Genomic DNA, 26652 nt, shown 5'->3' on the forward strand with positions numbered 1-26652 from the left:
ATGTCAACTCTTGTCAATTCAAAAAATTAGTTATAGGGAAAAAAATGAGACTCTCAGCTTTGATTTAAAATCAAGACCCAATTTCTAAATTCGGTGGTTGCAAAGAGTGATATAAAATGAGTCTAATATATCCTGAAAGTTTAAACTCAAAAGACAATTTAAAAGAAAACAAAAACTACCTTTGGTTTGTTAGACTTTTCTGGCAACATGAAGATTTGTGTTCTATCAAGGTATAATTTGGTGCCAGTTTTTGGTGATGGAGTTATCAAAATATTTGCGGCCCTTCCATTTACTTACCTCTGTCCTGTATGTGCTTGAAAACTCAGGACCAAGACTGTGCGTTCGGTTTGCTCTGAACTGCTATTTTCACTCATTTTAGGATTTCTATTTTGTAACTGTGTATTTACAGCTCATTTTTTTATTTATAGTTTGCAATAACTATTAAATAAGAGGCAAGTTGTGAGGGTGAAGCATATTGTAGCGTTAACGTTATGTAGCTCTGTAGTAATTTTCATTTAAGGGACTGACAAGCATTTTCATTATTTTATGTCCACATCACCTGTTGTAGGTGAACATTATTATTCCTCATTTACCTGTGAGCAAACAGAATTGCGAATAGGGTTCAAGTAAATAAAACAAACCCCAAAGACTGGGGATGATTTTCCAGAGCTTCAATGGAGGATAGAACTCTTCCCATGTGATCATTGCAAGTAGTGATCATTGTTGCTTTCAGTACAAGGGAGCCCTAACTTAACATACAGAAAATAGCAACAGAATAAATGTACAGGCAGCCCTTCTAGATCAAAACTGTTCTTTTTGCTAACAGAGTGAATCTTTATGAAAGAGCTAATCTGCAAGGAAACATCTGTGTGGGACAGCAATTGTTTGAATATTTGGTGTAATGGGCGTGAGATCTTGCAGGTTCTTTTTTCCCCAAATAAAAGGATAACTTTTGATTATGTCTATATATGAAAACTCAAAGTTGTAGTAAATCTACCTGAGTACTGAAGGCAGTAGGTTTGCAACTTGATTGTTAAAAGTCTGTGTGGATCTTCTTGTTAACAGGTAAAGTGATCTCTGGTCATAGTATCTTCATCTTCCTTTGATGAGGAATAAGAGCTTTCATACTTAAACCACAGTCGAATTATCACTGCATAATTTACAGAGGCAATTTAAGGTAGTATGACCTGTGTGTTGGAGGTTATTAAAGTTACACCCCTACTAATAAATCAAAGCAAAGTCACCTGGTGTAGCAGCCATGGCTAGCAACAGTTCAGAGCAGGAGACTTTGCACTGAAAGGGATCAGGAGTGCTAGCATGATTTGTCCCACTCCTCGAGTTCTGGCTGTGGAAACATGTCCCTGCATCTGGGGTCAGATTGCAGCCTTAGGTGAGTGTTAAGCTGTTGCAGCTGACAGCCAACTTGCTATAAAATATTAAATCTGGTGTACATGGTTGACAGTATATTTTCTGCTCCGTGAAGTAAACTTTTAAAGCAGATGAACAGGGGCTACTTAACCATGTTCTCTGGTATAATGGACAGTGCAATGGCAAGACTATTGCACGTATACTGTCCTCAGTATATGTGCAACTGATATTTGCACTTTTTTTTGCACGTTATTTGCAACTGATTACAAGATATATGCTATGTGCTGCTAATAGCTTAAAATCACTTGGTTTGGCAAACAGTTTAGAGAAATTGAAATACAGTTAAGTGTGATGAAAGGCTGGTACTGATAACATTAAGGTCAGATCTTGCCGTGTACATAGAAAAGTATTTGTTGCAGTAACTTATGCTGGGAGTAAGTATTGCTTAACACACTGGCAAATTAAACAAACCTTTGATAAATACAAACAGATAGAAGAAGTGAAAAAGAGCAAACTGGAAAATTATCTGATCTTTGATAGGTACAAACAGATAGGAGGGGTCAAAAAGAGTTTATGCATTATATTGTCTTTAAATTTTACCCAGTTAGTATAGCATGATAAGTATGCAGTGAAATATGGTACCACTATAGCATGCTTGAGAAGAACTAGCTAGTATAGTGGAACCCTCAACAAGCAGTGTTTGAATCCTCTTTTTAAAAATCTGTGCATTTTAATTTTATTTAATAATAAAAAATACTTTTCAGAGTGAGGAAAGAAGAATTGAAGAAACAGTTTATTTTCTGCCCATACAGTCAGTGGATGCTGTTCCCTTGGTAAGTTGAGTTTTTCTTTTAAAGCAAGAACTTCTAACTCTTTTAAAGCAATCAACTCTTTTAGCCATACCAGTTTTCCTACATAATTTCTCTACGTTATCATGAAACCAAAGCATATTTCTAATATGCAAGAGAAAAGTGGAGAGGGCAGAGTGGAAAGCCAGGCCCAAAAGCATAGACAGGAATATGTCTGTGAACCCCAGAATCTCTAGCTCTGGCCTACTTGTAACCTCAAGTAAGTCTTATCTAGCTGGTGCTTTCCCTTTAGCCCTTCTGCTTCTTATTGTTATTATTTTGAATCTAAAGATAGACCTCTTGATATTTGTGTCATCTAGGATACAGTGGGACCAAAAAGCCAGGAATATAAAAGCAAGTAAAAATGAAGAAATGAGATGTCAGTCTTTTCACTGTAGTAATACTGTTAGGTATACAGAATCACCAGATTAAAAGATACGGAGCCTAATGCACCCCTGGTGTCAATTCACTTCTGTATAATGACATTAAAGATAATTTGGCCATTTATATTTAATCTGATTTGCATAGACAGGCAGCTTGAATTAGGTGGCTGTGAAAGGAGTGCTATTTCATGCAAATCACTTGACTATGTATTGGTCTGGTCTGAGTGAGAACAGCTGCTAGCTCTGGCTTTTCAGTAACACCAGATCATAGATGTAAAACGTGCTTAATTATGTGCATGACCACTAAAGCCAATGGTGAAGCTCGTTCAGAGCTGAGGATGGGTAAGAAGTTTCGGAACTGTGAAAGTTCTTAATCTCAAGGGGCCTTTACGGATTGTTATTTTCTGATTTTTTTTTTTTTTAAAAAAGTGTGTTAAAAGAACACTTTTACTAAATAGAAATACTGTATTTTGCAGGTTTGGGGTTTTTTCTTCTTTACACTCTGACTTGCTTGTGGAGAATCTTTTTGAACATAACAAGAATCCAATGCCACTGTATCTTGGGGAAAAGATTAAAAAAAACCCCACAACACTAGCGGTTAGAAAAACAGAGGTCAGGTTGGCCAAGTAACAAACAGCTGATTCAACTGCCTGGTATATGAATAGACACTTGCTGCACTCTTGATATGATGGTAGGTCATTCAGAGTTTGTATTGTCCTTACTACCATAGCTTCTTCCTTCTTATTTTGAAACTGTGCTGCAATATGTTCTATTGGTAGTATCCATTTATTTCACTGTTAAAATTCTGATGTTTGCTTATCGCTAACAAGCCTTGTTGAATGCATTCTCATCCCAAGCCATTTATTTTATATATATGGTAATACCTTGTGATTTTGTACCACAGGGCACTGCTGGTTTGCAGTTAATCAAATCTGTGTTTCTAAATGTTATGATCTAAATAAATTGTCTCTTAGAACAGTCTACAGTTCATAGAATGTTTTTGCTATATATCCAATACATACCATAGGATATCTTTACTATGTATATAATACATTTACTTTCAATATTGTTGTTACATGTTTGTTCTTTGTTATATGCCAAGGTAAATTGAACTCCTATTATCCAATGCTGTTATCAGGTCAGGATATGAGGGAGTGTAGTGACAGGACAAGGGGTAATGGGTTCAAGCTGAAGGAGGGTCAATTTAGATTAGATGTTGGAAAGAAATTCTTTACTGTGAGGGTGGTGAGGCATTGGAACAGGTTGCCCAGAGAGATTGTGGATGCCCCATCCCTGGAAGTGTTTAAGACCAGGTTGGATGGGGCTTTGGGCAACGTGGTCTAGTGGAGGGTGTCCCTGCCCACGGCAGGGGGGTTGGAACTAGATGGTCTTTGAGGTCCCTTCCAACCAAACCATTCTATGATTCTATGAAAAAGCAGAAGATAATTCTCCATGTGTTTTTATTAAACATGCTAAGTTGCTGAGGAAATAATGACCATCGGCAGAGCTGTAGGTAAAGAAGGTAGGAATTTTATTAAATATTCATAAACCCTCTCCCGTTGCTCTGTGCACAAATGAGAAGTGAGCAGTCCAAAGAAACTTACTCATAACAGGTCTTTCCTCCCTGTTTCCATCCTTTTCACTCAGCCAGCTTTCTTCCTACTGTTGTTGTAAGAGCTTATCCTTCTGCAGATGTTAGATAATATAAATGTGAGTTTATTCATTTTGTCTGTGTGCATCTCTTACATGCTCTTTTATTTCTTTGATTTTTTTTTTATTTTCCCAGAAATGTATAAATATGGTTGTATTACTTTAAAATACACTGTGAGCCCTCTAGTGGTACTTTATACCTTTGCTTTAGGCTGTGGTAACATTTTTCTTTCCAGCTGTGCTTGCTTGAGCAGAGGGAATCAGATTAATGTCTGTTTAAATTACTTTAATCTTCCTGATTTTATTTATTTATTTAATGTGATAAGAAATACTTGCATTCACTGGTATACCTGGCAGTTTGGCAGCTCTGGCAGTGAACTCTCATCCTTCATAGCTGGGGCTGGATAACAGCGCAGACATAAACATTTACTGTGGAGCCCCCTGTGGCACCTGGTGATGTTGTGGGGACTCTCTGGACACTCTGAGCCTCTGTCCAGCTGTATTTAACATGGGCAGCATGGTACTGGTCAGATCCAAGCACTGACTAGGATGTACTTTTATCTATGGGGAGACCAGCTGCAGAAACGTTTACTCCACTAATCCATTTTCCTAGCTACTAGATTTGCTCTGCGTGTAATACGACTGCGCTACCGAGCGCCATCGGGTGACGCAAAGCGGCTCTAAAACATGAAGGTGCTGAGCAGGAGCACCCTGAAGTCGCAGAGTGAACAAGGGAGTGAGACACTGAGGCAGTAGAGAGCTGATTTCTTCTAGTACTGGCTACTCGGTTTTTATGTTATAAAAGCTCTGCGTGCCTCTCAGAAAAGCGTCTGAAAAAGGGGGAGAATGGCATCGCTGTTTCCGAGCGTCACCTGCCTGTGATTTTAACTCTTTCCTTCCTGGCACACTCAAGTCAAGCCTTTGCAAAGATTTCCCGATAGTACATCCTTCCTCATTGGACAGGTACAGTCAAAACCAGTTCAATGCAGGCTTTGGGATTTTTTCAGCACATTCACAGAGTATATGTGCTCTAAATGCCTACAATACAGAGGAATCCAGCTACTGCTAATGGGATGCATTTGCATAGAGGAAGAATTCCTCATTTAAGATGGGCAATAAGCAAACGATATTTACTGATGAACAGCTAGATGCCTACCAGGTAAGATATCTTAGTTTGCATTATGGGAAGGAAAAGAGTAATCTTCATATGTTTGTGATTTGGGGTTTTTGTTTGGGGGAGTGTGTTTTCAAATATAAATGAAAACTTCATTTGTAGCCTGCATCCATATATTCTACTGTTTCCTTTCAGCAACTGTAATAGTATTCTAAGGCTGGGGTGTTGAATATATTCAGTTTAATTCCCTTGTCTGTATACAGGGAAAGGAGTCAAATCCTCAATGTCCGGACTAGGAAGCAGGATAAAGACTATGACTAGCTTGACAGTGTTTTTAGTAGAATCTTTCTATTGAGTGTTTTGTAGAAAAGAAAGTGTAGCAATAACCTCTTTTTCCTCTCCATGATGCCTTTTCTGACAATAGGGGGGAAAGGACAAAAAAAAAAAAAAACAAACAAAAAACCTTGTCTAATTTCACTTCTCCAAAGGATAAATTGTAGAAATATGCTTAATGTAATTCCAGAATAGATATCCTTGGGCTTGCATCCATCCACTCCCGGATGACAGTTTCTTACCTTTAAAGAAGTATGCATTTTATGTCCAAGGATAGCTTATTGGTACTTCTTTATTTACTTCACATTGCATCAACTGAATTTTTAGTAGGGCAAAAAAAAAAAAATTCCTAGTTTTCAGTCATGTTTCAGCACACTGCAGATCTTACTGAAATGGATTGCAGGAACCTATTTGCACACTGGGCATCCTGAACAAGTTTCTGAAAATGCGGTGAGGTGATCTATCAAATAGAAGTGTGCTGAAGAAGGAGGCAGCTGACTACTTATTATGAGACGCAGACAGGGCTGGCTGCGTTGCTCTGTTCTCTTACAGAAAGCAATAAACATACAATTTACAGTGCAGGAAATTGAGATTTAGTTTATCTTGTGATAACCAGGTGTTTACACAAAAGTAAATAACTTTTTACCTTCAGGATCTTTATCTCAAGCCCTTGAAGTAGAAACTATGATTTTTAAATACTAATTTTCTTTGGAATTACTGCTAACAGGGACTTTTCACAGGTGTAGATATTGAGCCACAGAGAATCAGGCTAGGAATATATGCTTTAAAATGTTATCCCATGCTGAAAATAAGGCATAAATTAAATGCTCATATTAAATGCCTAGCCTTTTTCTTGTCATTGTGGGACATGTGAAAAAGGAGCTCCTTTATTTTCTACTTTGTCACACATCTCACCCTCACCAGCAATCTGTCACTGTAATATATTAGTTTAAGTTAATGGTCTTAGACTTAGTAATCTAAGATCCAGAGGCTTCTTTACATCCCTGCTGGATAGGCAGGAGGGAAATCACAGATCTGTAAAACACCAGTGTCTGTCTTCCTACTAACAATAAAAGTGAACACAGAACAGAGCCCAACTGCAGTGAAACAAAACAAAATCCAAATGTAATTAATGTTATCTTCTTGACATAAACTGGCAAATGCAAGAGCTGAAATGTCATACCTAATTCACTACTCCTCATGTAGAAATTACCTTTCTCTAATGGCTTTTGCAGCCCCTGCCTTTCATAATGCTGGGTAATTGATCTCAAAGCCTGGCAGTAGTTGGGCCCAGTGGATTGAGTCAGCCTACGGGATTTCTCTGTTACAGGCGGACTTGTAGTTCATTAGTATAGTGCTAGATGATTTTGTTATATACGGTAAGTACAGTAAAAGAACAAGTTTCAGGACAATAACTGACCTCCAGAGTTTGTCAGGAAGGAATATTAGCCTCATGCTGTGAACAATCAGATCAACTCCTTATTTTGATGGTGATTTGCCTCTGATCCATTAGTTACTGCATATCTCTAGGATCTTTTAAACATAGAAATCCTGGGCTACTGCTGTAGCCACCCACACAAGAGCTCTTGTCTCTCCGCTGCGGTCTGAGGGCATATGCAGTTGCTATAGTACAAACGGAGCTGTTTGACTTGGAGTTTGCCATCTTATCTGCCTTTTTCTCATTTGTGGAATTCCTTCAGAACAGAAAAGAGGAGAATGGGGTAATGGCTCCATAATTTTTAAAATTAAGGTTTTTCATTTCTTGAACCAGTAGTTGGGTTTCCAGGTCCTCTGAACACTGGAGCAAAGTAAAACACTGTGTACCGGGGTCCACTTTGCAACAGTCTGTTGTGCACATCTGCACCCCAGTGTACAGCCAGGCATCTACATATAAATTGCTTTTAAAATGGATCATCAATTTATCTTTTTTTTTCCAAAACACAACTAGACAACTTGTGAATTTGTATGTCTATGAGTTGGTACTGTACTCCTTACAATAATGCCTAGGGTTACAGCATCCATAGTATCAGTATGGCAGAAGCGAAAGAGTCAACTTAATGCTTTTTGTAAAATAGGTTGGGTTTTTTTTTTACTTCCCCACAGTTCCTATTAGAAGACTGTTCAAAACCTCACTCCCCTCATAGTTAGCCTTATAATTTCTTTATTTGAATATATTTCTGGTGATTGTATTATTTGATTGTAACTAGAACCATTTTTGACTTTAACACAAATTGATCTGAGCTTATACCACCTAAATACTACTTTAGTAGCGAAATTTTTATGATTTTTTTAACATATTATGTTTTAAGTGAGAAATTCATGTGCTTATAGTAAGGTAAAACCATACATGCGTGGCTTTGATTTTCAGGAGTAAAGATTAAGCTGCAGAAAAATAATCTGCTTGAAGAGCTAGTATACATAAATCTCAGATCATTAATATGATATTAAAGAAATAAAATAACCTTAATTGATTTGTCTAAAATTTTGTGAAATGCCCATGTATAAACTTTTACATATAAACTCACATATTGAAGAGTCGCTTTTTAGCAGAACCTTTACATTTAACTGAAAGAATTGTAAATCTGGTCACCCACAAGATGACCTCAGTGTTTTTACTAGACGAATGTTTTAAGCAGTCTTCATTAAGACTGGTGATGGGTGGCTGGTTGAAACTATTTGTAAAAGAGATGCTTAATAGGACTTGATAACATTAAACATCTCAGCTTTTTAAATTTGAAATAGGTAGAGGTGAATTAGAGAAAGACTGGAAAGTTGCAAATCTCCTAACACCTTGTCACATCACCTGTTATTAAGATAGTTTTCTAGTTGGCAGCTCTTTAAATTTTCCTAACCTTAGTGAAATGTTTTGGAAGTTAGGCTTTTGCAAGCATAGGTTTCCTCATTGAGATTCACCTCTTTTTAAAAGTTAGCCTTGAAAGAAAATTAGTTTTACTGGTGGTTTCTGATTCTTAGACCCTTAGAGTACTTGACTGTTGGGGGCCGGGGGGAGGTGTTGTGGTGGGTTTTTTTGTTTGTTTGTTTGGTAGGTTTTTATATAAAATGCAGACTCTAACCAAGGTCTGGCTAGGGAAAAGGTATGTATTAATGAACAAGGAACACGTATTTATAGCAGTCAAAGAACATTTTTAAATTAAGCTTTCAAAAGTTGTCTACAGATTTTGGAGGTCAAGCCTTAGAAAAGAAAATGAATGGGAATTTAAGGGGTTTTGAGCGATGCTGTATAAAGCATATAGAAGCAATAGAAAATAAAGGTATACAATAAAGCAACATCAGAGCTGTATATTGGCCTCAGTGCATGGCATTTCTCGCTAGAAACAATTATATTGAGTAGGAAATGCATAGAAGCTGTGCTTGGAGTATGGACAAACTACTCCACTGTGCAATCAACTTAATTGCCTTTCCTGGGGTTACTCAAATAAGTGGTCTGAATTTGATACAAACTTGGTCTGAATTTTTTTTCCTAATAGAACCTAGAGATTATAGAGCACAAATATTTTATATCAGATATTACTGTTTTTATTGCAAGCCATTTCTTTTTGTATTTGTTCATTAATGGGATTGTTTACATTATTTAATGCAGCCTCAAAACAAACTGATGTTTATCCTGGCTGTCTTTTAGACGATGTTGCAATAAAAGATAGTAATGTGAAATAATGACTTGCTGCTTTTACACAAGAATTTGTCTGTTACAGAGCTAACTTTTTTCCTTTTATTAAAATTCTAGTCAAAGTGGAATTCAACTATATTTCATGAGAATTATGCAAAACCAGATGAAAGAACTTTCATGATGATCTGTCAAGAAATGGCGTTTATAAAGTGAAACTAGGTCATCAAGCTGTCTTTTGATTTAAAAAGCTGTGCTTGACTTAATAAGGATCTTTGAAAATGTACCCTTTACAGGAATACAAAAAGTATATTCATCACAGGTTCTCCAGGATCTTCTGTAACAAGTACTTTTCAGTTTGATAGAGTATTGCTGTTAATGTGCAAATTTAAGTAGCGTAATAAGGGAACAAGATTTTTGTGAAATTATCCTTTAGTCAGATTCTGGTTTCATGTTACTATTTGGCACATATGTAGACTGAGCAAAATGATATTGTTGATGGTTTGTTTCTTCCTCAGTCCTTACTAATGTCTGGTTTTACTCCCATGTTACAGTGTAAATATATAAACTGGTTCTTAAAGCTGCAGTTTTTTCCTCCTGAAACTCAGTGGGTGTTCGATTTGTTCTGGCTGTAGTTCTAAAGTATATTTGATTACAAATAAATATAGGCTGGATGTTAAAATCTCCATTGATGTTCTGATGCAGCCAGCATTTTTTAAGAAAAAAAGTCCATATACCAATACTATTATTAATGCAGATACTAACTCCGACAGGATTTTTTTAGTGTTTAAATCTGGATTCACTAAAGTACTTGCACAGCTATGCAACTTAAAGGCTGGTGCCAGCCTCATTGACTTCCAGTAACTCTTTATATATTTGCAGTGATGAAAATACATAAATATCTTGCTGACTCAGTCTTGCATGACTCTGTACCAGTCTTAGTTGTATGGCGACTAGAATAAAACTATTGCATTTGTAAAATGTTACCAGAATAGAGTTAATAATAGGTTTTATATGAAAGTTCATTTGCTTCTATCAGCACATTTTAACTTAAATTTTTGATTACTTTATAAGGTAGATGTCGTGATGGCGTTTTGATTAAATGTTCTTACACACATTATGTACTTCTGGCACAGGACAAAACATCATCTGTGATTTTAAAAATGAAACCTCTGAAATAATTTACTTGAAATATTAACATTAAAACATTCTATGCTTCTCATTTCTTAAAAGCTGCTCAGTAAGATAGCTAGATGGATCTAATTTGTCTTGCCTTGAGGATATCGTCAAAATTCCTGTTTTACTTTTAATTGTTTTACTTTATCTGTGTCTTGCTGGCTTTTGTTTGAGATTGTTTTTCTAATTGGTAGTGATTTTGTATTGCTAAGGCTGTTTTGTATTATTTCCTTATTTATAAAACTTTCCAATGGAGCTGTTGCAGGATGAGAATAAACCTGCCCTTATGAAACTGTACATATAAAAGGCAGGATTGTATTGTCTTAGAGAAGAAATATGCATTTAATGGGTTTAAGAAATAGTATTCCACAGTAGCTTTGCATACTTGATCATTGCTATTCTTTCATTCTGTTGTTCCTTTCTCCAATTTTTCTTTTTTTCTGTAGAGAAGTGTTTTGCTTATCTATGTGAAATGAGTTTTATTTGAAAACTGTGCTTTATGCACAATGATACTTGCTTCTAAAAGTGGTAAGCGCTAATCTTTCATTCAGCAGACTGCCATTCATAAACTGCATGCTGCGCTCTGGTATTGGCAATACATCCATCAGAACAAATTACATGGGGTCTGATTCTGGAGCTATACCTCATGTTACACTGTGTATGTACATTTTACATAAAGTATCAGCATTCTGAACACAGGTTATCTTTATTGCTATTTTTTGTACAAATCACTGTAGAACTAAACATAAAGCAGAACTGATCGAGGAGTTTGCAGTGAAGTCTTACAGACTAGTGGAAAAGGTAGTGGACCACTATATCTCAGTCAGTTACTTTATTGTCCTAAACCTGCATTCACTTGACATGGGAAATCAATGAATAAAACTAACAGCCTGTATGTTCTGCTCTTTTCTAAAGTACATTTTAAGAGCAGAGACCATTAACCCTACTTTACAAGCAATGCTGAGTGACTTGCACAAAGTCACGCTATCAGCCAAGAGCAAAGCCACCCATGGAACCTAAATGCACCAGCTATCTGACTCTTTTCTCTGCAAAATATTTTAAGAACCAGTTAAGCCACCTAAATGCCAGTTTGAGAACCAAGTCCCACCACACAAGCTAATGATCTCATTGAAATCAATGGGAAATTTTGTGTTTGCTTTATTTTATTTACTTTGCTAGATATAGGGAAGTCAAGTGGATAATTGCAGATTTGTTTGATACCTTCCCTCCAGAAAAACAGCAGTGATCCTTTATGTCAGACTTCTAATTAACTTGATTATTAAGAGCACAAGGACAGACCAAGTGGGACAGTTGATTTTAGAAAAGGAGGACATGTTTTCTCAGGGGCTGGAATAGGTAACCTTTCAAGGCAAAGCCTCTGTTCTAAACAACCTGAAACCCACAAGGGGCCTCCTGTTAGCAGAAGTTTTTCAGGCCATTGTATAGCATTAGAAATAAAAGCAATGATTCTCAGGATAGTTTCTTGCCAGAAATCTTGAATTTATAAGAATTATAAAAACTCTGGTAACATTGAGTTGTTCAGTATTTAGTTTGTGCTTTTTCTAGCAGGACTCCCAGGGGCTTTAGTGTCCAGACAGGTTGCTTTTTAAGTTCATAATAAAGTCAAATATAGTCGACATAATAGCAAATGTGGATATCTCTGGAAGATAAATGTCATCATATGCATAAATGACAAATGCTTTCCAGGACCCACTTCACCTTTCCTTATGAGGGAGTTAATTTAACATGTTAGTTTGCTATTTATTGTCCATCATTGTGTATTTTCTGTATGAAAGTAGTAACCAGAAGAAATTGGATGATTCACCTCCGTGTTTCTTTGGCCAAAGGTCTTTAATTAAATTGGAATTAAATTGCTGGAGTTCCAGCAACTATAAAATGCAATTATGTTATTTAGACCCTTGTTCCATTGTGACTTTAATCCAACTTGGGGCTAGGCTTTCAAAAAAACCCCAAAAACCCAGCTCTGCACCTCTTTCCTGCCATCAGCAGATACTTGTTTTAGCTTCATCTCTTGTACCAGCACTACCAGTGCTATATTCTAAGCCACTAAAAGGAAATAATCCAAGCTGGAAATTAATCCATTTTTGCTAGGTTAGTTTCGAAACATATTAGTTCCTGCTTTCAGAGTTCTCTGATGCAGTTATACTACTCATCAGTGTGAAGTCCGCATAAAGGAAGAAGCAGAAATAAAAAGCCGTGAGAAGCGAGAGAAATGGCTGGACTTCCCTTTCGGAGATAGCGTGGAGCCATGCCTTTTACATTTACCATTTGAGACCAGACAGGCTTCTTAATGGTAAAGCATTTCTTAAGAGGTGTGTTTGATCTTGCTGTGTATGAAAAGTATAGGCCAGGTCACAGTTAATTTGTGGTGCTCTGACCCTGAGTAGCTTTAAGATCTCTGCAAGTGGTCTGTGAAACCACTGTAAATTTTTTTTGACACCACTCACCCCTGCACACAATTCCGGGTAACTGGCAGGCGTAATTGGAATACTGCAGTCAGTAACAGTGGTCAGGTGGATACTTGCAGCTACTTTTGTTATCAAAGTTTTCAATATCAGTCTTTCTTAGATTATATTAGTAAAATTTTTTTTTTATTAAAAAAAAGGCAGACAATAGTGTTTGTCAAAGATGTGAGGTGACTCAGATTAAAAAGAAAAATTAAAAATTATGTGGACCTTCAGCAAAAATGGTTTATGATCTGACCTCTTAATGTGTCTTCCCATGGCATTTTTGCATGATTTCGGGAGGGTAAAGGGTAACTTTTCTTTTTCATCTTTATTTGCATTTAACGTATCAATTCCTTGTCAGCTTTCTAGTTAAGTAACAGTGTCTGCTGTTTCCTCAAGCCTGTATAATTACGGGATGATTGCTGCTGAAGGCATTACACTTATTTGTGAGATTGCACCCGCCTTTCGTTAGTAAATGAATCATCCTTAAGTGACAGTTTGACCGTAAGTGTTGAATGTGCTGGAATTAATGAAGACTTAACCAGCTGGCTCCTATTTCACTTTGTGCAGTTCCAGACAATGTGACATCAGTGTCAGCAGCTCACAAGGTGCTTCCTGTTGTGCCTTGTAACACTATTCTGCTACACTATATGCTAAAGGAAGAGCTGCTTCTCCTGGTACTTTGTATGGAGGAGAGCAAGCAAACTCAATAATTGATACCATGCAGGACTCACAGCATACCTGGATACCCGAGACAAGCTGTTTGCTTCAGCTACCTGTGATCATTTGCTTTTCTCCTCTGTGGAAGAAGCAGGCATGTAGTCCAAATGATTCTCAGCTTAAGAAAGAAATGCTTTTTCACTAGTTGACTGAAGAGCAGGACTGGGGGAGTCATACTAGTTGTATGTACTCTTACATATGACTTAACAAGTCTGATGATGTTATCTTGTCACTAGCTGATTTAAAAATATGATATATTTTAAATATGTTTATGTTAAAGGAGGAAAACTACTAAGAGCTGAATTCTTAGGCAAATGCCTTGCCATGTCACGTGGGCTGATGAGAGGGGTGGATAATCAGGAAGAATTTTGCAGTTTGGTGGTTGTTCCATATATATACACCCTCATCAACCAATAGGTCTAAGACAAGAAGATGCATATTCTCTGTATTTGACCTGAACAATGTTCTGAACTGATCATCCAATATTTCATTGCCACCAGTGTTCCTAGTTCTGGATGCAGGGCAGAATTTGCCCTAAATATGTGTTAGGTAAGAGTGGGGATTAGGGGATATTTCTGTTAATGTGATGGGACTGATTATTATGGTCCCTCACAGCACCTGAAAATACAACTTGTTTTGTGACTGATGTAGAAATACATGAAATCGAAACTATTTCACTGCTCGTATTATGGTTCTTTTGTGAAGTGTGTGAATTCTTCTAGCAAAATGCACATGTTCATAAAGAGTGAATTAAACTAGGGTAAATGCAGTCCCATGACAGAACCATTCAGAATGCAAGCAAATGCTTGTAAGCTCTTCTTTCATGTTCAGCCAGCTCTCCTTTGCATTCCAGTAAGTTATTTCAAATTCTGTGATACTATGGGGCAAGCGGAATAGTTCGCCTGCTGTTTGGAACAGGGGCTGTCCTTTTATCCACATTCCTAACATACGGGAGTTTGCAGCCTTCGCCAAAGTGACCGCAGTGCAAAGTAACTGTTAGCAAAAAGAGTTAATAACTAACAAATGAGTGCATGACTTCTATTATTAAATCAGTTGCCTCTAATAGAGGAATAGTCCAAGTTAGAAGATGGTTTTCTTTGTCTATTTGTTATTTATAGCTTTCTAGATCCATTTATTGAATGTTTTTGGCCTATACCTTCCTTTTTTGATTTGACTTTATTTCTGGTCTGGTCATTCCACAGTGGAGAAGTATTTCAGCAAGCTGGGTTTTTTTCTCCTGAAGTTTCACATTAACAGTATTTTCTTTTACTGGTAGCCTTGTCCTTAGGATATTTCAGTTATTTTATAGCGTATATTGCTTTCTGAGTCAAAAGCAGATGGTACACAAATGGCATCTTTAATGTTTTTCTGCCAGATCTGAGTTTCCTTCCAAGAGGATGAAAAATAGTTCTTTGCAGTTATTTTCAATATTTCTGTAGTACAATAACATGTTTTGTTTTTTAACAGGATTGCACATTCTTCACTCGGAAAGAAATCCTTCGGTAAGTAAACTATATTAATTTTTCCTTTGTGATTCATATGGAATAGACTAAATCTTTTTTCTGACTTGTGAGATGTCCTGGTTTCAGCTGGGATAGTGTTAATTTTCTTCCTAGTAGCTAGTATGGTGCTGTGTTTTAGATTTAGTATGAGAATAATATTGATAACACTGATGTTTTGGTTGTTACTAAGTACTGCTTATATTGTCAGGGACTTTTCAGCTTCCCATGCTCTGCCAGTGAGGAGGTGCACAAGAAGCTGGGGTGGGGGGGCACGGTACAGCCAGGACAGCTGACCCAAACTGGCCAAAGGGATATTCCATACCATATAATGTCATGCTCAGTATATAAGCTTCAGGCAGTTGGCCGGGATGGGAGGTGTGTGATTTCTGTTCAGGAACAGGTTGGGCATTGGTAATCGGGTGGTGAGCAATTGCATTGTGCATCACTTTTGTATATTATTTTATCATTATTATTGTTATTATTTTCTCTTCCTTTGCTGTCCTATTAAAACTGTTTTTATCTCAACCCACAAATTTTACTTTTTTTTTCTCCCTGATTCCCTGTCTATCCCACTGTGGAGGGGGAGAACGAGCGAGCGGCTGCGTGGTGTTTGGCTGCCTGCTGGGTTAAACCACAACATGAGGAAACCAAATAAAGCCAGTTATTTTGCATGAATAAATGAATGTAGAATTGGACTCAAGATACACTTAAAATATGTAAATGTGTAGAAGGAAACATGGGTGGGATAGGGACTCGGAATTGGAAGCTCCTGTTTACTTTCTTACTCTGTTACTAGTCTACGTAAGCAATTGAACACCTTTGACAAATTGCCACTGTAATTTGTGTTACTTAGACTTAATATTTTTGTGCCTTTTAAGTATGAGGATAGTATTTCCTTTGTCTTATCTGTTTGGATTGTAGGCACTGCCTGGTAAGGGTAATGTGAACTATTTTTTACATGCAGCGTGCCAAAAGAAGGACATCGAGCTGTTGGAACGAGTCCAGAGGAGGGCCACGAAGTTGATCAGAGGGCTGGAGCACCTCTCCTATGAGGACAGGCTGTGAGAGTTGGGGTTGTTCAGCCAGGAGAAAAGCAGGCTCTGGGGAGACCTAATTGCAGCTTACCAGTACCTGAAGGGGGCCTACAGGAAAGCTGGTGAGGGAGTGTAGTGACAGGACAAGGGGTAATGGGTTTAAGCTGAAGGAGGGTCGATTTAGATTAGATGTTGGAAAGAAATTCTTTACTGTGAGAGTGGTGAGGTACTGGAACAGGTTGCCCAGAGAGATTGTGGACGTCCCCTCCCTGGAAGTGTTCCAGGCCAGGCTGGATGAGGCTTTGGGCAACGTGGTCTAGTGGAGGGTGTCCCTGCCTGTGGCAGGGGGGTTGGAACTGGATGATCTTTGAGGTCCCTTCCAAACCATTCTATGATTCTGTGAAAAGTGATCTTAGTTGTAGCTTTCACGTTTTACGGTAGTGCAAAAGCTATTCTAGTTTTGGGGTTTTTTTGAGGCTTATGGTGTTTCTGAGAGGTGTTATTGTCACCTGGAAGACCTGGTCATTTAAACAGAACAATTACAGAACAGTGAAGTATTGCATGTGGCAAATAGTATTTAAGTTATAACTACCCTGATAGTTTTTTACTAAGTGCTGTTTCTCTAAAAAGCATGGAAATGCCAATACAGAATTTTGTCTTGGTTTGCTTTTCTCCAGTAACATAAAAGGGCACAAATGATGCCAATGATAATGCCCAAAATTGTTATAATTTATTGTGAAATAGAAGTGTCACTTCAATAAGAAACACATAATAGACCTCAGCTTGAGTACTGTGAAAGCTTAATAATACAGTTTGTATTTCATAACTGAAGTTGTAAAGAAACAATCTATTTCCTGAGAAGAGAACAAAACATGCACTTAGACTCAATTACAATATTTATGTTAGGCTAAAGAAAAGTTTTCTGCTTGTGGGCTGTCTATGGAAGATAAGTGAGCCATTGCCTGCATGACTTTGCACCCTTTCTGTATCAAAAAAGAGCAAAACCAAAAATACTTATGGGAAACAGTGCAACCGTAGAATAAGATTGTGAAAAATAGATATTCTTGGAATAAAAGATTAGGTTAATGGATGGTGAAAAGTAGATGCTCTGTTTGCAAAATACACTATATAAAGCTGAGTATTAATGGTTGATGTAAAATGCTTAGAAGAATAAAATCGTGGGAGCAGTTCTGTAAAGGCCTAAAATCATGGGAGAAGGAATAGTTGCTCGGAATCATTGTATTTCCACTTCTGCCTTATCCTCACAATGTGATGTTTCTGCTTATTGGGAACCTCGATACATAATCAGTTTATGATACAGCAGATAGCAGTACAATCAATAGCATTTGTTTACTGTATATAAACTGTTGAATATAAATTGCTGTCTAAGGAATAGAGTAGAATCAAGAGGTATTTCTGCATGTCTGAGGTGAACTTTTACTTGATGGGAATAAAATGGGTTATGACCCTCTCATTAATTAGCACTTACTGATTTAGCATGCCCCCACCTCAGTTAAGAGGGAAGTACTGATGTGCATTTCTTTATGCACTGCAGGATGCTTTCAGATATGATATGAAGGAAGTGCAGGTCCAGGGCTGTTTGGGCTGAACTGAGTTTCTTGTGCTGCTGTGAAGTTCAATGAGACAATCCAGCAAGGATTAACCTTACCAAAACAAAAAAAAGTGAATAGTTTTTTGGCCGAGATCAGCCACCCTGGCTGGCTTGCCATCCGTTTGCACGAGTGTTAGCAAGGACACAAGGGAAGGGGCACAGTTGTGTAGGTGGAGATGAGGGGATGGATATGGCAGCTCCAATTTAGGTTGATTTAAACTGATGTAAACCAGCATGAGACTGCAATTAGGTGAAATGGGCTAAGTGTTTTTATGTGTCCCTACAGGAAAAGTAGCCCATCAAAAAGCCCAAAAAACAACAAATCCATTTTCTGTTGGTTTAATGAGCTGAATGAGCTCTCCAAGGGATCAGATGAGTGCTGAAGCTGGCACAAGAGCTGGATTGAGCAAATGCAATGGAAAAAAGGGAGGGGAGAGCAAGACTTAGCATTTCAGTACCAGTAAGGTGTTAGACTGGCTTCGTCTAACTTTAGCGTGTAAGACTTTGGTACCAGCATTAAAGTAAGTCAACATAAATGTAGGCTTGCGGTCAAAGGAGTTGAGGGCACAGTCTTTTGATTGATAACCTGGGTGTGGATAATTTGCAAATTATCAGGAAATAGTAGAATTTATGAATTTAAGGTGAATAAATGAACACAGAATAATGATAACGGATCTAGGAAAAAAAATTAACTAAGACTGCAGCAGAGGCAAGCATGCCTGGTGAAAGAGAAGAATAGAAACCATAAATCATTATCAGTGTTTGATAGCTATTTATCACCAATAAAGCTAATACACTCTCAAGTCTTTAATGAAGATGGTTAATTTTGAGAAGTGCTTAACACAACTGAGAGGATTCACTCATGGGTTCAGGGCAAGAAGATGTTAAAGAATGTTGGGTAATGTAGACATATTTGTTATCACTGACTCAAAACATTATCTAAAATACTTATAGGACAGCTGACAAATTGTTAGAGTTGTTACTGATTTCATTGGTAGGTATGTGTTAGGGCTTTAAAAACATGCCCCACTTTTCTCAAGGAGAATGTAGAAATTAGACCAGTGTGTCTAATGTGAGGATGCAACTTTGGTGTATGGAAAGATGCCAGAGCGCACTGGTAGACAATCAGTTCATAAGTGCCTAGAACATAATACATGCTTAGAGGCAGCCACTGTGGATTTGTTAAAAGCAAATCTCTTCCTTTAGAAAGAAAATTAGTAATTCTGTTGCATTCTCTTCTCTGCCTGTTTCTTGGCATGTTTTTGGCAGGTGAAAGGTGAGGTGCAGAAGACCCCTTCTAGCCAATCCAGCTATGTGCTGGATTTTAAATCTGAAACCTGCCTGAGAGTTAAGTTGGGGAGATAAGCAGTGTTTTCCTCCAAGTGTCTGCAAAGCCTTCCTTATAAGGGAGCAAATGCAGCAAATTGCTAGAGATGCATCTCCCTGTGGAGCAAGTTGCTATGCAGGTGGAGGGGGAGGGGTTAGAACACAGCTCCTGTTCTTTCTAACACATCCCATCTTTCAAAAAGTTTGGGGTTTGTATGCAGAAAGGGGAAATTGCCATATTGTCAGCTTTGGGGGGTGTGGGTGGAAGTGTCTGCTAAGAGAAGGAAGTTTGAGGGAACTCTATACCCTTGGGAATCTTCCTGAATTTTGTGCAAGAAATTACATATAGGAAAAACATATATCCCGAGGCTGCTATTGATCTTCTCATTAATTATGTTTCTATTCTTGTTGTTAATAATGTTTCTGTGTCCTCTATGAATGGGGGGGGGGGGGGGGAAGACTTCTAGACAATTCCTGCATCTCCTGTACCATAAAGCTTTCCTTTATTATATTTTCATTAGGTTACACCTGTTTTGCTAGGCTCAGGTGAGGACAAAATCATTCTCAGTGTTGATCTGTATGGAATCTGGAGTACTGGTGTACTGTGTCCAGTTCTGGGATCCCCAGAACAGGACAGAGATGGAGCTACTGGAGAGAGTCTGGCAAAGGGCTACTGAGATGGTTAAGGAACTGGAGAATCTCTTGTATGAAGAAAGGCTGAGAGCGCTGGGATCTGGAGGATTCAAATAAGATGGCGCCCAGTGACAGGGCAGTGGGTACAAACTGAAACACAGGAGGTTCTGTCTGAACATAAGGAAGGCCTTTTTTTTTTTTTTTTTTTTTTTTTTTAAATGTGAGCGTGATGGAGCACAGGAACAGGCCATTTGGACATGGTTCTGGGCAATCTGCTCTAGGTGCCCCTGTTTGGCAGGGGTTTGGATCAGGTAATCTCCAGAGATCCCTTGCAACCTCCATCATTTTGTGATTCTTTGAATCACCAGTGGAAGAGAGGCCTGTGAGCAGGATTTTCAGTGGCGCTTCAAGGAAGGAAAAATTATATAAACTGCTTTTATCTATACTTACTATGCATCGTGTGGTTCCGTGAACAGCAGAGTTACATGTATTGAAAGGCAAAGCCTTCCTAAGTATGACTAGATCTTTTAGAATAAATTTATTATTACAAATTATCTGCCAAAAACATTTATCATGCAGAATTTCTTTTTAATTGTACTGCAGATGGTTTAGGAGGATATTTAGTCTTGTCTTGAGTTAATTTGTACTGCTTCATTTTGCATTGCAGAGATGAAAGAACAGTTGACCTGTTAACTAAAAGCTGGCAGAAGGCTCATCTATCCAATTTTTCTCTTCCTCCTATGCTGCCTTTTTATAAATTTGATTTCTGTGTCCAGTTATTGTATTTTATTGATATAATGAAAATAACTTCAACTGGAAAGCATAGAATAGACAAGGCATGTCAGTAACAGAAATGTAACAAAATTCCTTCACCTTTCACCTCTTCCTGCTTGTGTTTCTCACTATTCTTTGTTCTTTATCCTTTGGCAATTTACTGAGTTGTGGTTCTAGTTTCTATCTGGCATTCCTGGCTGGTGCCTTCAGATGTGGCACTGAGTTTCCCATCGTTTTGGTTTCAGCTTCACATGGCAGACCCCTTTCTCTGACAGACTGTTCTAAACTCTTGCAATGCTTGGAGGCAGTAATTCACTGAGGAATTGCTGCAGCACAGAGATTGATGCCTTAGTTACCACGTGCAACATTTAACTGTCATTGCAAAAGCAGTTTGTGAATGTATGGCATAAATCTGAGACTCTGAAAGTACTTTCCTTATCAGTTGCGGGCAGCCCTGAAGGCCCCTCCTTCTTCAGTTTCTGAGCCACAGATTAAAGAACCTCCTTCTCTTTGAGCTATGGCAACTTCGTCTGTGGCAAACTTATGGATATAGGTGTGTCTGGACCTATTCCCCAGCTCTCTGATCACACATTTGTCCATCTGCAGTAATAGGACTATAGCACAAGGGAGTATGTGCGCCTCAACAATTTGCATCGGTAGAGGACTACAGCCCTCTGTTGCATCAGTTATAAATCTGTTCCCATCAGTGTCTTTGCATCAGCATGTTACATTCTTTCTTGCAGTCTCTGCAATCTCATCTTGAATGCTGTTGCTTCTTTTGCTTCCAGTCATATATGTCTCTAGGGGCTCAGAAGGGCTGATGGCTGAGATCTGTCCATTTCCAGGGCTACGGATAGACTTGCCAGTGCTCCTGCTGATCTCTGGAGTGGTGAATTCTTCTTTGTGTATTACAAGAAGTCCTTCTGCAGCTATTCTGTTCAACTCTGGCATCTGGAGAAGAGCCTATAGTTTCGATTGTGGTGAATAACTGAAAGTGGAACTGCACAGCAACAGAGCACTTCTCTGGACCTGCTGCTGCCATAGCTTATTCCATTCAGTACAGTCAGTGTCTGGTCAGGCTGTGCCTATGAACTCCTTGTGAGACTGTCCATCAGCACTCACCTCTTTGCTTCATTGTTCCAGTTAAGCCATTTTGCTATTTATTTTCTGTGAATATGCAAAGCAATCTGGAATTTACTCTTTGGGATGGTCTTGATTGTAATGTGAAAGTCTTTGAATGCATTCCTGTAATTTAGGAGTAAATAGGATATATATTACTGAATAAAAATATTTTCCCTTGACAACATAAATCAAGTGCCTAATACTGTGAAGGCAGGACCAGAGTTGGTGAGATGTTTATAAGGTTTTTAAAGGCCACTTTAAAGCCCCTACTTGTTTCTAATCAATGAGCCATTGCAAGCTTTTATCTTTTGTTTTCAGCACTCCTTTAGTGCAGAGTTCTTATTACAAAGGCAGCCCAGCCAGCTGTAATGCATTGTCACTACATTTAAGGGTGGTAATTTATGTATATCAAGCCAAGGAGGAGCTGCTCTGTGTTTTAACACACCCGCTGGTGACCTTGGGTACAATCGGACTTTCTCTCAATAATAGCAAATTAAAACAGTCACTGCAGGGTGTAAGCTTGGAAATCTCTTTCTCAGGTCTACACAGGTATAGCTGGACCTCTGTTATGAGTTGGGAGACATGCCAATTCAAGCCGTATCCAGCAAATACCCGCAAAGTGTCACCCTTGCTGAGTCCAGGATGTTACACCCCTGAGAAGTGGGACAGACTCTGACCCACCTTTTTTACAGTGTAAAATACAAGTGGTAGAATGAAAGTTAGCATAAACAAAGTAGGCTGTGGAGGCAGTACTGTGGTGGTGTTTTTTTCTGAACACAGCTTTTTTGGTTTTCACTGACTGATGGGCAGCCGAGTTGACTTTAAAACTTCCACTGCCTACAGGGATAAGTCTTATTCTGCCCTTATTTGATTAATTCAATAGAAAAAGTATACCCCCATTTACTTGCACAAGCAGTACTGCTGTTACAACTGCATCAGGAATGTCAAGGAGCTGACAGTGAAAACATTAGTATTTTCAAACACATCAGTTCCCTGAACCTCACTGCAGTTGCTTAAGTGTTAGTGCTTATGCAAGGGAGGTGAGTGGGCTTGGAATTTCTGCAAGGGCAGATCAGCAGTTTGGGTTTAGACCAGATTAAACTGATACAGACCCACAGCCTTAATCCTTGGATATAGTACATTAAGCTTAAATATATGCCAAAAGCTGTGGGGACAGGGCATCATCAGTAAATTAAATTTGTCATTAAATTTGTCTCTACATTCCCTCCCACTCTCATCTGTGGGAGGGAAGACACAAGTAAATGCTGCCAGGGTTTCCTCTCCTTGCATGCAGAGTAAATAAAGCATCCTGGCAACAAAGAGAGCGCATCCAGGAATGGGAAAATGCTTCTGCATGCATCCAGAAGATGTTTTTGAAGCAAGTATCACTGCAGGATCTGTAGTCACTACCGCAAAGACAGTGCGGCTGGTTGCAGGTCCTGGGCTTCTGAATATACATAATGATCTGTATATAGTCATGGTAGCCTTTCCAAATCTATATGTGACTGACAGCACTGCAAAACCTTATGCTGCTCCCCTGACAAGACATAAATATTTCTATAACTAGGGCAGATAGCTAAAGCAGCTTTAGGTTATTTCAGATGTGCTTCTTGTTGAGGGGCATGCTGAGTAAAAAGGCAAAAAGCCTTTCTGCTCCAGGTCACAACTGCTCCTGATGTGTTCTAGTCACCTGAAGTGCCTTCTGCTTCTCTAAGAACAGGAGAAATATTAGAGCCTTTACCACAGAGGTTTGTTTCTTTTCTATTTACGGTTAGTAATTAATGTTATTGAGAGATGTGTCAGAACAGTCAGTAATCTGTACAGTGCCAATTGGTGCAGCATTTGGGAGATGATTACTGAGTCTGACTCACAGTATTGGTCATAGTTCTTGGTCCAAGTATGGCAGCGGTATGACAAATTGATGTAGTGATGTATTGCATAAAGGCAGGTGGATTATGGGTGTAAATAACCCTTAGGTCTACTGATCTTTCATTGGATTATAGAAGAATTCATCAGAAACGCATCCAGTTTCCTTGTCAAAAAGTAAATACTCACCCAGTATAATGTAGGTTACTCAAGTAAACACAAGTGTACCTGAAAGTCATGCAAAAGGGACTATATTTCACTGTGATACATGGCCTTCTCAGAATCCTGTAAGAGGCTGAGGCAGCTCTGTTAGTTTTCTACCTGTTTTTTATAAAATCTGGTCACTTGAGAGACTGACAATCCAGTGCTTAGTTTGTCGTAAAACAGTGCATGGTGTCCCTGAAGAACTTTCCAGCATAAAGAACTTTCAGTGGGAAAAGGTGTTACTATTTTTGTTGTTGGTTGGTTGGGGTTTTTGCTTTATTACAAAGGATAATGGAGCTTGTACAACATACTGTATATTGGTTTTGGAACTAAGCTAGAGAAATCTTATGGCCTTTTTCATTGTGGTATTAGCTAATCATGCCATGTAATAAGGCTATCACAAATAGGGTTGTAGGATTCTTGCAGATAAAAGCATATGGAAGACTATTTTATTGCTGTAACTTAGTTTGCAAGAGTTGGATCACAGCCACTTCCTACAGACTCATTTGGATGCTTTCGTGTGAAATCCACTCAGGTGAAAAGCTCTTACACCTACAGATCTTTGAGCAATTTGGTAAATTAATGGAAGAGTTAGTGGGAGGAGAACAGGATATCAGAGCTGCCTTCACATCTGCTGTTAATTACTTGCACATTTCTGTGTCCATACGGCTAATTCTAGCAGAGTCCTGCGGAGCCCGAGGCAGTGTGCTGGAAGGCTGTCTAGTTATGAGTGCCTGGCAACTCCTCTCTGCTCATCTTCTGAGATAAAAGAAAAACTTAACTTTAAATGGATGGACTGGGAACATATTATCATAACAGATTTCTGTAAAAATAAATATCGTCTGCATTGTGGATGCTTCCAAATAAAACACAGGTGTAGAAACTGCATGTATTAACATGTATAGGTAGGGAAATATATATGATACAGTAAAGATGTTGGGCAGGGGGATTTGTTTTCTTGCTTTGGTTGTTTTTCCCCACCTCCCGTCCCTGGGCATGAATTTCCCTTTCTAATTCTAAAAATTAAGAGTTCTGTCTGCAAATGTGTTGTTGAACTCAATGCTTCTGTCTGTAACTCCCTGTAGAAAGGAAGGAGGAATTAGTTTTATTGTAATCTGTGGCAGCCAAGCAAAGGAATGTGTTTTTTATTCTGTGTCATTTGGCAATGGTTTTAGCTAAAATCTAATCCCTTCAGAGGGATGCTTGGAATATTTTCTTAGAGATGCTGTCTGAAATTGGTGTATTTATGTTGTATGGAGGTGTAAATGTGCTAGGGTAGTATCATTTTTTTCTTGAAGGAATTGCAAAAACTCGATGTCTGAAGTAATAGGAAAAGCACAATGAGACAATGCATCAGTCTTGGGTAGTTGTATTTAACCACGGTGCCATCAGGAGGACGTTCTACATTCTTTACAGTTAATGTAGGTGCCTTGTCCACAGTAAATAAGAGTGCTTTTGTTGGCCTTAGAAGACACAAATTGATATCTGTAGGATAAGAAAGGCAGTTCTAAGATCTCACACAAAACTGAACTGCTCTGCTAAGTGCCTTGCAGTTAGCAACACAATACCTTCCACTTGAAAAATCAGATCCTTCTTTCAGCTACAGGACAGTTTGGATTAATTTCAGTATAAATATGTGTGTTAATTTCTGTGACAAGATGGTGAATTCTGTCAGCAAGAAATCATGGGTTTACTTTGCACTGATACTGCATGTTATAAAGAAGCTTTAGTATTTCTACCAAAACAGTACTGAGTACCCCATCACTGAGAGTCACAAGGGTGACAATGAAGTGCTTCTTAATGTACCTGTATTAAGTACTTTATATTTCTCATCGTAGTATTCAGTCTCTGTTGTAGCACTGTGTTATTCCCAGTACTAAAGTAACTTTAAATTGACACTGTTGTGGCCGTTTCTTTTGTTACCACTAATAGGTGTTTGTTTATTCTTGTGATATGATTGTATTTCAGTTATGCATACTTTCACACAACATTTTTAGACTTCTGTCCTATGTTTGTTCCCAGTAGAAATTGGCTCAGATTTTTTTACAAACGAGAGGTTTTTTCAGAGTCTTTTATTGAATACTAAGAGAAATTCCATAGTTTGCATTTTAGATTAATATAACGAGCTTAGTAAACTATGAAACATAGATCACTTTGTTCCAATTCCTTCCATGTCTTCTGAAAGACATTATGGAGAATTCCTTCAAGATGCCCAACTCAATGTCTGTATTCGTAGTCCTGTTGGAGCAGTCAGAGTAAAGACAGAAAAGTCTAATACTAGAGAAAGTAGAGAAGATGATCTTGGTAGTTCAAACAAAGCAGGCATTGCCAGCTATTGTGTTTTGAAATGTTGCCCTTAATGGTTCAAGCCATTCCAATGACACGTGCTTTATTTTCATGAAGACTAGAACACCATTTCAGTGTTATAGCTTTAAAAAAAAATATAAAATCCTCAGATGGATATTTGATTTGAAAGGTTTGCTTTCCTTTAAGTGCTTTTAAGCTGGTTTTTTTTTTTTTCCATTGTGTTTAGGGGCATCTTTGTAGCTGCTGTTTACAACAGAGAAGTCAGTTGCTGGAGTGGGAAATGGCTATTGCATCTTGAATTACACAGTGTTTATGAAATGTCAGGGTGAGCTGTGGTAAGCAGCTGAAATATGCTTAGATCAGTGGATAGTTGATTTCCTGTATGGCACAATATACTGCTGCACAGTGTGAAGACATTAGTTTCCTGAGATCCAGACAAAACATGTTTCTGTGTTCCATTTCTATGTTGTTTGTGACACATCATAATCATGACCAAAGAGGTGCTGAGTATTTTCTGCTAGTTTTTGAAATTCATTACCCCCATTCATCGGAAATAGCTCAGTTCTTGTGTTTGCTGAGGGTTTGCT

At 38.2% G+C, this 26652-nt stretch overlaps 1 protein-coding gene across 4 annotated transcripts in view; it reads left to right on the forward strand.

The window, feature by feature from the left end:
* The window catches only part of CIB2 (calcium and integrin binding family member 2), a 49721-nt gene that overhangs the window by 2420 nt on the left and 20649 nt on the right, over window positions 1-26652 (forward strand). The window contains exons 2-3 of one of the 4 annotated variants that reach the window (XM_054836246.1): window positions 2133-2201; window positions 15153-15187. In XM_054836246.1, the coding sequence (XP_054692221.1) occupies window positions 2133-2201; window positions 15153-15187 (104 nt within the window). Of the gene's footprint in view, window positions 1-2132; window positions 2202-3190; window positions 3291-5337; window positions 5409-15152; window positions 15188-26652 lie in introns of those variants that run through there. The other 3 variants (XM_054836249.1, XM_054836247.1, XM_054836248.1) reach the window with 3 other exon arrangements.

Source organism: Grus americana, chromosome 10, assembly GCF_028858705.1.
Source record: "Grus americana isolate bGruAme1 chromosome 10, bGruAme1.mat, whole genome shotgun sequence".
Taxonomy (NCBI): domain Eukaryota; kingdom Metazoa; phylum Chordata; class Aves; order Gruiformes; family Gruidae; genus Grus; species Grus americana.